The sequence below is a fragment of the Balaenoptera musculus genome, chromosome 2 (genome assembly GCF_009873245.2).
Source record: "Balaenoptera musculus isolate JJ_BM4_2016_0621 chromosome 2, mBalMus1.pri.v3, whole genome shotgun sequence".
NCBI lineage: Eukaryota > Metazoa > Chordata > Mammalia > Artiodactyla > Balaenopteridae > Balaenoptera > Balaenoptera musculus.
Genome location: NC_045786.1, coordinates 125,475,247 through 125,486,978, shown reverse-complemented (window position 1 = coordinate 125,486,978; position 11,732 = coordinate 125,475,247). Strand labels below are relative to the sequence as shown.

General features: G+C 41.3%; 1 protein-coding gene across 1 annotated transcript in view; it reads left to right on the top strand.

Annotated features, from left to right (window-relative positions):
• The first annotated feature begins 203 nt into the window (after positions 1-203).
• The window catches only part of POLE2 (DNA polymerase epsilon 2, accessory subunit), a 28,864-nt gene continuing 17,335 nt past the window's right edge, over positions 204-11,732 (top strand). Inside the window, exons 1-6 of the mRNA XM_036842168.1 lie at positions 204-277; positions 3,372-3,472; positions 4,787-4,862; positions 6,959-7,036; positions 7,173-7,266; positions 10,893-10,967. Coding sequence (XP_036698063.1) covers positions 210-277; positions 3,372-3,472; positions 4,787-4,862; positions 6,959-7,036; positions 7,173-7,266; positions 10,893-10,967 — 492 coding nt within the window. The 5' untranslated portion in view covers positions 204-209. The remainder of the gene's footprint in view (positions 278-3,371; positions 3,473-4,786; positions 4,863-6,958; positions 7,037-7,172; positions 7,267-10,892; positions 10,968-11,732) is intronic.

Genomic DNA, 11,732 nt, shown 5'->3' with positions numbered 1-11,732 from the left:
AACAAAGCAGTGCAGGGTCGTCTTCTTCTGCAGCCTAGTGGGTTCGGGACTGCAGCTCTCCAGGAGTGCGACACAGAAGCCTCCACGCACTGAGGGAGGAGGAGCAGTGGCAGAGAAAACCGGCGCGTCTGGGGCGGGACCAGGACAGAGACGGGGCGGGGCGCGCCCGGGAAGGGGCGGGGCCGCAGCCGTGGCGCCAAAAAGCGAACATGGCGCCGGAGCGGCTGCGGAGTAGGGTGCTCTCTGCCTTCAAGCTGCGCGGCTTGCTGCTCCGGGGGTGAGTGGGCTGGGCAGCGAGCGGGACAGGAGGGGAGGATCAGGCCGCCGTGCGGGGCAGCGGGACGCGCCGCACGCCAGGAGGGGGTTTGGCCTTTAAAATTACAGAGACCTTGAAAGAGTTCTAAGAAGCAAGGGGGACCTGGCGATGCCTTCTTAAGTTCCCCGACATTCGCGCGGAGTCGAAAAGTTTCTCCCGGAAGGGATGAGGGTCTCCTCCTGCACGTGCCAGACAGCCGCAGAAGCGGCTGTAAGTGTCGCAGCAGCGGCGTATTAGCACTGTGTTTGGGCGCCTCTCAGCCAGCTTAGTCTCTGCCTCCGCTAATTGGGAATCCTAACAGCGCTGCTCACGTGGTTACGGAGACAGCGAACGAGAGAAAGCCCTGGAAAGCCCATTGTATGTTGGTAGCTGTCAGAGTATGTTGTACAAACTGTGGGCCTTGCTAGCCTTCCCAATTTTGGATCACGTGTTATTCCCGAGAGAGAATTCCTGGAGAGTTAAGAAGTGGGTAGTTTAAAGCATGTTCTTAAGTCTTCTGGGTTTTTTTGGTTTGTTTGTTTGTTTAGATTTCCTTTAAAACTTCTGTGCTTCTCTGGCCATATCCGTGTTTTCTACGACTTGTAGAATGATCCTTTCCAAGATTTTTCTCATTAAATCTGCTTTTTTTATATATAAAGAATACAGTACTTACATATGTAAATACCTGCTGGACGGGATACACTTCTCTGTACCAGGTTTTGATTGCTCTTGTGTGTGTAGAGGTTTTTTTGTTCGTTTTTGTAATAAGTTTCATGGGACTTTTACCTTACTTTTGGGTTAGTGGTGAACAGGTGCAAGAGTGGATAAGCTCTAGGAGACAATAATAAATTTTGTTCAGTTGATTCCCCACATTTTGAAAATACGACCAATTGATCAGTTAATTTTTCTTTATTTTCACTTAGAATTTGACCTACTATCGAGCTGTCATTCATTAATTCAGTCAGAAATACACTGAAATCTATTAGCTGCAAAGTACTGCTGGGGCAAGGGAGCAGGAGAGGGTAAGGCAATGTGGAGGTTGGGGGACAGATAGTGTATTAATATTTATTGCTGCATAACGAATTACCCCCAAACTTAGAAGTTTAAAACAGCAGGCTCGGGCTTCCCTGGTGGCGCAGTGGTTGAGAATCTGCCTGCCAATGCAGGGCACACGGGTTCGAGCCCTGGTCTGGGAAGATCCCACATGCCGCGGAGCAACTGGGCCCGTGAGCCACAACTACTGAGCCTGCGCGTCTGGAGCCTGTGCTCCGCAACAAGAGAGGCCGCGACAGTGAGAGGCCCGCGCACCGCGATGAAGAGTGGCCCCCGCTCGCCGCAACTAGAGGGGGCCCTCGCACAGAGACGAAGACCCTACACAGCAAAAATAAATAAATAAATTTATAAAAAAAAAAAAAAAAAACAGCAGGCTCTTATATTCTCACATTTTCTGTGGGTCAGGAATTCAGGTAGGCTTAGCTGGGTCCTTAGCTTCAGGGTGTCTCGCAAGGCTGCAGTCCGGATGGGGTCATCTCAGAGTCAACTGGGCAGGATTTGCTTCCAAGTTCATTCAGTGATTGGCAGGATTCAGTTCATCCAAGATTGTTGGACTGAGGGCTTCAGTCCTTGCTGGCTGTTGGGCCTGCCCAGCATGGCAGCTTACTTCATCAAGGCTAGCAAGAGAGTCTGCTAGTAAATGGAAGTCACAGTCTTTTGTAACCTAAGCAAGAAAGTGACATCTTGCTGCTTTAAAATTTTTATTTTTAAAACTACAATATAGTAAAATATTCCATCGCTTTTGCTATATTCTATGGTTAGAAGCAAGTCACTAGGTCCAACGCACACTCAAGGGGAGGCGATTGCACAAGGATGTGAATACCAGGAGGTGTGGATTATTAGGGGTCATCTTAGAAGTCTGTCTACCATGGATATTAAATAATTCACAATTATTTAATTTCAATTATGAAAAGGATCTGAGGAAGGAAGTGCTATGATAGCGTATAACCAGGTGTATAAACAGTTCTAGAGTCAAAGAAGGCTTCATTAAAGAATGGTTTAAAAAAAAAAAAAAAAGAATGGTTTGAGTTGAGTGTTAAAGGATGAGCAGGACTTGACTAGGTGAAGAGTGGGCGGGGGGATGACCATATAAAGACCCTGAGGCAGGAGAGCACCAGGAAAGCCAGAGACACTGGGTGAGACTAGTGAGATTTGGCGGGAGCCAGATCCTGTATGACTTTGGTCTATGCTAAGGGCTCTCCCAAGATTCACCTAATATGTGTGTGATTTTAGGGACTCAATCAGCAAATATTTGTGGACCAGCTTCAGTGTGCTTAGCACTCCACCAAAGGATGACACGGTTCCCCTTCTCAAGGAGCATCATCTATAATAAATTGGAGGGATGTGACACCCACACATGAAACAATAAGCAACCCAAGATATAGAACAGTTAGTGCGATGACTGTAACAATAATATTGATGCAAAGTGTAAAGCTGTGGCCTACAAATTAAAGAGCGGCATGGAATTAGCAAATTGTTTAAGTAGACAGTGTTTATTCTGAGTATTATTGGTATTTAAATCAGGAATTCATGTGATTTTTAAAAAAATTGTCAGCTTTATTGATTTTTGAGGGGTGAGAGGGATTCATGTGATTTTAGTGAGTGTTATTACTTCTATGACTATATTCGAATGTCAGAGTTTTTTCTAGCCTAATTTTTTTCTTATTTTACAGTTGAGAACTGATGAAATTACTGGAACTTAAGCAAATGCATTATCAAATTAATAAATATGTATTTAGGTGTCTGTTATGTTCAGAACATTGAAGCAGACTGAGTTTGTTAATGTCAGGTAATAAATAGTACAAGGCTAATGTGATACAGCAGATCTAAGGTATCTATAAGTGAGATTTTTTTTAACAATTTCAGAAGGAAAGGGAGACTGCAGCAGGAAGAGCTGGTCTAGGAAGGCTTGTACTGCTTGCAGGGAGGAGTGAGTGGATCTTAATTTCAATGCTAGATTGATGAGTGTTTGCCAGATTTTGGCATAAAACTTTTAGCCTTAATTACCAATCTCTCTTATCAGTGAAGCTATTAAGTACCTCACAGAAGCTCTTCAGTCTATCAATGAAGTAGAGCTTGAAGATGCACTGGAAAAGATCATCGATGCAGTTGAAAAGCAACCCTGTAAGTAACATTTTCTGACAGCTCTTAAATTGTTCATATAGCTCTACATCCTCAGTTAGATTTATAGATTTAAGTTGAAGTTGAGGACTCAATACTGAATGTCCTGGTGGTATGAGACATACCCCTGGTAGCACTTCTTGCCAAGGAGTAACCTCTAGTTCTGTTGGAACCTTGGGGCATTCCCAGAGACTCTTTTACAGTTCTTCCCCTTTGTGAATTCCCCTCTGATTCCTTTATGGTCACTTTTTTCTCTCTGCCTATTACTTTGTCTTACTTAAGTTAGGTACTCTTAAATGTTTGAAGGGGAAAAAATGAGTAAGTAAGCAAGAATAACTTTCCCTTCCTGCTTCAGCCTTTCTTAAGGGATCTTTTTGTTAAATACTTAGCCTTTTACCATAAGCATGGGCCTACAAAAGAGAAATGCTCTTCTAGAAAAAAATTGTCCAGTTTCTAGAGCACTGAAGGAGAGAAGTGGGTGTAGCTTGCTCTGATATGTTGTATAGATGCTAGTTTCTTCAGTTAAACAGGAGGAAACACTTTCTCTAATAGAGGAGAAATTGCTATTATATCTCATTTTCACTTTTCTAAAGGCAGAATTTTAAATATACCTTTGCTTTAAAAATTTCCTTACAGTTGGAAATTTAGAAAATGATTAAATTTAGAAAATTAGTATACATTAATTTAAGATGGTACATGGTATTTTGCCTGAGAACATACCACAGTGGTTAAGGGCACCCAGTCTGGAATCAGGCTCCGGTTTGTGTTGCTCTCTACTCCTTTCAATTATGTACGTGAACTGGTTATTTGACCTCTTGGAGCTGCACTTTCCCCATCTGTAAGACATGGCTTATGAACAGCAGTCTTATAGGACATCTATCTAATAATGCTTGTGAACTACTGAGCATGGTGCCACATGTTTACTAAGGGCTTAATAAGTGGTGGCTGTTATTGTTATTACTGTTACTATCATACCTACTGAAACATAGCAGTTGTGATGAAAAGTTATACTAATGTAACCATATTAAACCTAGGAGCTTACAGAAGGATTTGTATACCTGAATGTATATTATTTAACAATATTTAGAAAAGTAAGGCATTTGACTGTGTATTAAGGTATTGTAAGTGTATCTGAGCGTGGAAGATTAAGGTATTTGAAATACGGCTTTTGTTCTAACACTTTTTTCCTCCTAAAATCTATGTAATGAGAATCTTGGGATTAGTGTTTGCAGATTATTTTCAGGAAAAAAGCTGTGTTTGGAAAGAACTAATTTTTATGCCTGTTTTTAAAATTTAACTTTGAACTTCTCTTTTCAGTGTCATCAAACATGATCGAACGGTCCGTAGTGGAAGCAGCAGTCCAGGAATGCAGTCACTCAGTAGATGAAACTGTGTATGTGGAAAAATTCACCTTTTCCCCATGTTGGAAGTGTTGAGTGGTTATTTTAAATTATTTTCTTGGGGAAATACTCAGTGGTCACCTTTCTACAATGGTTATTTCTTAGTTTTTTTTAAAAACCATATTTTATTTATTTATTTATTTATTTATTTATTTTTGGCTGTGTTGGGTCTTCGTTTCTGTGCGAGGGCTTTCTGTAGTTGCGGCAAGTGGGGGCCACTCTTCATCGCGGTGCGCAGGCCTCTCACTATCGCGGCCTCTCTTGTTGCAGAGCACAGGCTCCAGTCGCGCAGGCTCAGTAATTGTGGCTCACGGGCCCAGTTGCTCCGCGGCATGTGGGATCTTCCCAGACCAGGGCTCGAACCCGTGTCCTCTGCATTGGCAGGCGGATTCTCAACCACTGCGCCACCAGGGAAGCCCCTAGTTTTTTTGTTTTTTGTTTTTTAAGTGATAGCTTACATTATAAAACTCAATATTAAATGACTCATCTTTACTATTTTTATCCTAGAATTTGAGATTTCGGTGTTGTTTGTACCATGACAAACTTTTGCCACTTACCCAACTGATTTGATTTAATATTCTATATGCTGCAGGTGGATTGAACTGATTATTCAGAGGTATAATTTACTTTTTTTCTTAGGAAAGTGCCGAGTCCTGAAAGTTCAGTGACTTAACTTGGGTCACATGGTGAACAGCAAAGGAGGGTAGAACCTCAGCTTTAGGACTTTTTACCCTGTCTCATGCTGTTAGAGCTTAGGAATTTATGTTGCAGTAATTTTTCTGGGTTTTATCTCCCTGAGATAAACCTCTTTCCTTTCCTCCTTTGAATATGATACTTCTTTCCAAATTCACAGGGTTTAACTGAAAGGAAAACATCTGGGAAAATGGATAGAGACAGTCTTAACTTTGACAGTTTTTTCCTATTTGGGGCAATGGAGATAATTGAAAGGAGTCATTACTCATTTTGGTTAGTAGTTTTAATCTTTTTCCGGTCAGAACTTATTAGAGCTGCTAAAAAATAGAGAAATTGAGGTATTTAAATTTTATCCTTGCCAACTCATTGTTTAAGATACTGGAGTACTTGCTCCTAAAGCCATCAATAGAAATTCAAAACGATTATATCAAAGTGTAAGGATTATAATCCTAAAATAGGCATTAAAGTTACCTGTTGTTTCTGTCAAGCTATTCATATGCTACAGTCAGCCAATATAGAGGTTGAGTAGGGACTGAATGGTAAATGATCTTTGCAACTCCAGTTGTCAGAAAGGCATTATATCATAGCACAAGGGAGAGGTTCTCATTTTTATAGATGAATAAGTAGCATGGTAAGTTAAATAACTTTCCAAGATTGACCCATTAGAAAATCATGGAGCTGTGTCTAGAATCAGGCTTACTTCAAGTTCACTGGTTCTCTGCTACTCTGTACTAGGTGCTACCAACAGACTAGCATGACATTTTTTTGTCCGTTTTCATTTTGGGAAATAGATATAATTTTAGGGAAGATTCTTTAGGTTGGAATATTTATGCAATAGTGCTGTGAATTTTTTTTAACCTCATTCAAACATGGTTATGATATTAAAAGTATCTGAAGGTAAATTATTTTATGAATTATCCTTCTCTAACACTATAGGTGTCAAGGATATGGGCAGAATTTGGGGGGTTCTTTTTCTGTTTTACATCTTTTCCTGGGTCACTTTTGCATGATATTTTGGATTAAAAAATTGTTGGAAATGAATTATACCTTTTAATAATATTGTAGCTTATAAAAAGAGTACATATTAGGAGAGATTTCTTTAAGATGTGACTATTTTATATGTAAATGTTCTTTTTCAACAGATAACATTCTTAATTAGAAGTTGATTAAATTTTTTGTTTGCTTGAGAGTAGTGGCAGTGCTTTCTCATCTCTGAGAGGAAAATGCACAGGCTAAAAACTTTACCCCCATATTATTTTTGACACTGCAAGAAATTGTGTACATGATCTGTGAAAAGTATGTGTATATGACATAAGGTTATAATGCAAGTTTTCATGTTCACTTGGAATACTTATGTTTTAGTAAATCAGGTATGTTTTTGTGGGTTGTTTTTCAGAGAACATATTTTCAATATCATAGGAGCATTTGATATCCCACGCCTTGTGTACAATTCAGAAAGAAAAAAATTTCTTCCGTAAGTATGCCATCTATTGATGTTAAGCTAATTTCAAATGTACATTTTTTTTTGGAAGGTATATAGTCTCCTGTTTCATTTCTGATCTACCTTTGTGTATTATGATAGTCATAAATAGGCATTCCTTTTTTCCTAGTTTATTAATGACCAACCACCCTGCACCAAATTTATTTGGGACAGCAAGAGATAAAGCAGAGCTGTTTCGTGAACGATACACAATTTTGCACCAGGTAAGTCGGAGGGGGAAAAAGAGACTGTTTCAGCTTAGGTAAGACTCAGGGATAATTAAAGGATGGACTTTTGTACTTTAGCAATCATGATGGTGATAAAAATCGTAGCTAACATTTTTTAAATGCTTTTGATAGGCCAGGCATTGTTTATCACTTTACAGACATTACCTCATTTGATCATCATAACATCAATGTATGTATAAATGCTGTTATTCCCATTTTACAGATGGGGAAACTGAGACCTGGAGAAGTTTAGTCACTAGCCCAGAGGTTACATCTAGTAAGTAGGGACAGGATTTGTATCCAGTCAGTCTGACTCTGGAGCCCAACCTTTGCCTCCTGCACTATACTACTTTCAAGCAACTTATAGTCTATGAAGTTAAAGACATTTGCATAAATAAAATATGAAGTAGAATTTTATACATGCTATGGAAGAAATATAATACAAAGAGAATGCTTTCTATAGAAAAATCATTTCAAGGAAATGATGGCATTTGACATGGGCCTTGATTGCTCTGATCTTGTGGAAATGGGGAGAAGGTGGTGAACAGTGTGAACAAAGACAGAGCAAAAGGAAAAAGTGGACTCCATGCAGGAAATGATGAGCAATCAGCCTTCTTTGTGTGGAGAGGAAGGCTTGTGAAGAGGAGTAGCATAGGATAAGTTTGGAAAGTCAAGTGGCAACTAAATCATGGGATTGCCTTGGATGCCACTCTTCGGAGTTGGACTCTGTTCTCTTGGTACAAGGAGCCTTAAAATACCAGAGCAACTCACTTACAGCGGTTCCCTGAGGACTTCCTCTCTCAGCTGATTTTGGGATGAATTAGAGTATGAGAGAAGACTTACAGGAGTCTGTGGTATTAGTCCTGGAATAAATGATAGCCTGAATAAAGGAAGGTAAGGGGAGCAGAAAGAGGGGACAGTCCTGGAGCAGTGGAAGCCATAGTTCATGGTGACTGATTGGACATGAAAGAGAAGGGAGAGAGTGAAGACTGAAAGATGATTAAGGTTTTGAGCCTGAGAGAGTGGACGGATAGAATAATGGTAATATATTAACAAATAGGAAAAAGAGAATGGGGAAGATGATGGCAGGTTCTGTTTCAAACATTTGAGTTAAGGTTGCCAGTAGGATATCAGGTGAGATGTACATCTGGAGCTAAAGAAAGAGATCTGGGTAGAGAGAGTTTTAGGAGGCATCTGCCTAGAGTAATAGAGGGGACTGCAGGGCTGAGCCCTGAGAGATGATGGAAAAGGGAATGATAGAGTTTGGGGGCTAGGCCAGGGTGGTGTTATATAGCAGAAGCACAGGGAGGTTTCAGTGAGGAGAGGGTGGTCAGCAGGAATAAGCACTGAACAAAGGTTGAGGAGAATGAGCACTGAGGATGTCTATTCTCTTCTGCCTCCATCGCCTACATAATGTTGCCAGGTGAATCTTCCAGAAGTTTAGTGCTGATCACGCCATGATTTTGCTCACAAGTCTTTCAAGGAAGTTTACCACCTACTGGATTAAATACAGATCTTCTGGGACTTCCCTGGGGGTCCAGTGGCTAAGACTCCATGCTCCCAATGCAGGAGGTCTGGGTTTGATCCCTGGTCAGGGAACTAGATCCCACATGCTGCAACTAAGAGTTCGCATGCCACAACTAAAAGATCCCGCATACCACAACTAGAGACCCTGCATGCCACAACTAAGACCCAGAGCAGCCAACTAAATAAATAACTATTTTTTAAAAATACAAATCTTCCTGTCATAGGTTTTGGGCCTAATCTGTAGTTTTCCCTCTGAAAAGTAGAAGAGCCAAAACTGAAACATGGAAATATTGTTTCTGTTTCTTCCACTTCTTCTGTGACTTTGCTTATACTATTCACTCTCCTGATGCTCTTCCCTCTTATCTCTGCTGTTGAAACCCTCCTAATTCTGGAAGGGCCTTCTCAGATTCCTCCTCTTTTCTGAAGCCCTTCCTGATCTGCAGTTGGATGCAGTCTCTTCCTGCTTTATAAATTTTTTAAATTAATTAATTAAAATATTTATTTATTTATTTTGGTTGCATCGGGTCTTAGTTGCGGCACACGGGATCTTCATTGAGGCATGCGGACTTCTTAGTTGCGGCATGCGTGTGGGATCTAGTTCCCCAACCAGGGATCGAACCTGGGTCCCCCCTGCATTGGGAGCGTGGAGTTTTACCCACTGGACCACCAGGGAAGTCCTCTTCCTGCTTTCAACCCACTGACTACTCAGTGTGTCTCCTACGACACTTACTAGAGTTGGCCCTACCTTGCATTTGGGGTGTGTGTCCCTGTTGTCAGACTGCACACTCCTTGTTTATTTCCTCTGCCACCTTTGGCGTAGTGCTTTTCACAGAGAAGATGCTCAGTAAATACCACTTTCTTTTTAAAAATTATGTGTTAAAGCCTATGATATTATTTGGGGGTATCACTAAACCCTCCCGAGCCTCATTAAAAGGGTTGAATTTTAGTCCATGCATATTTTTATTGCAATTATCTTCCTGAAAGCAAATCTGATTTTATCATCCTACTTCAAAATTGTTGTTTTCCATTGTCTATAAGACAGACTTCTTGGTTTGGCATACAAAGTCTGTATTGTTGGGACTCTTTTATTAGAGTTTACAAAAACCCAAACTGGCTAAAACAGAAAAAGGAACTTCTTGGCTTGTGGAGAAGTCTAGAGGTCCAGCTGTGTCAAGCATGGCTGGATCAAGGTGCTCACACAACGTCATGAGGCATCTACCTCTTTCCATCTCCCAGCAATTTTAAAAAATTGATCTTACTTTCAAACAAGTTCTTCCTATGAGGTGACAGAGATGGCCACTCACTAGTAGCCTTGGAAACTCTTAGAGAGTTCTTCTTTTCCAATAGTTCTAGCAGCTGTCTCCTATTGGCCAGGCTTCAGGCACTTGCTCAACCCTGAAACAATCACTGGCCAAGGGGATGGAGTACTTTGGTTTGCTAGGCCTTGGTGGTCTGTCTGGAGGGGGAAGGGCACCAACCCTACCTAAACTATGTGGACCACAGTGGGGGAGGGACATTTTCCCAAATAGAGGCTCCAACCCATCTCTTGCATTGTCGCACGTGCTGCCTTGTGCGCTTCATGATCCAGCTGTACTAAGCTTCACATCACTTCCCGAATACTCCTTTACTCTTAATAACTCTTTCTTGTGACACATCCCTTCCTCTGCCCGAAATGTCTTGTCTCAGCCTCCTTTTGTTTCTTACTGGCAAAGTCTTTTTTATCATTTAGGATCTCGTTAAATGGGCCCTTCTGCTCGGGGTCCTTTGTTGTATTGTGACCTGTTGACACTTCGTTCTCACTGACCCCTGTGCTCTGAGGTTGACACCTTGGTTTGTTGTCTTCATATCCTCAGCCCAGAGTGCACTACTGCCAGGTACACGATAGACCTTTTTTACAAAAAAAGTCTTAAAATGATTTTTTAAACAAATTACATTTCTAGATATTTGTACATTCAACTATGTAGATTTTCAAATTTGTTGAGAATAAATAATAGTAACGTTAGTTTATGGACAGTGCTTTGTCAGGGCACTATTTTAATGAATCTTAGTTTTAAATGTTTGCCTCAGTAATTCATGTGAATCTTTCTTTTTTCTAGAGGACCCACAGACATGAATTATTTACTCCTCCAGTGATAGGTTCTCACCCTGATGAAAGCGGAAGCAAATTCCAGGTTAGAACGTTATCCTAGTTATTTAGGGGGGTGTGTGTATACAAGTTTAATATTTATTGCTTAATTCTAATTTATTGAATTTTAAATGAAAATTAACCACTGATAACAGTGTAACTAGCTAACTGACCTGTGCCTGCCCACTGTTGGTAAAGTCCATGTCCTGTGTCCTGGGTCTCTGGCCACCAAGACAGAACCCTAGTCCTCCTGGTCCATTTGCCGGATGATACACTGGCTTGCTGACCAACCTTCAGCACTACCCTTCCTGCCCTCACTCATACTCTGAAATCCTGCTCCTTGCCCAGCCCATCCCTCTAGTGACCCCCATACACTTGTTCAGCTGAGACATGTTATATCAGTTGGAGTGAAAATTTTACTGAAGGCACTAAGGAAACCACATTTATAGAATGCATGAGAGAGCACAGACAGGCCACGGGGTTGTCTGGGGAGAGGAAGAATGTTTTCTGCCGTGTGTGCTCTTTCCACTGTAATACTTCAGAAAGTGGATACCAAACAGCACCATCACTTTTGTTCCAGCAACACACCTGGTCACCGTCAGTCCACCTGTGGCTTTTTTCCCCCTCCAGCACACAGAGCCCTGCTGGGGGATAGTCCTTAGCTCCTTCTGGCTAGGACCCACCGTTTCTGTGGGGTTCCAAATAGCTTCTGAAGAGGCCCAGCCTCTGCTGAGGTTCATTCAGTCCTCTACTACGTTAGATCAGAATTCATGGTGATGAGCAGTCTGATAGCTACTAAAACGATAATACT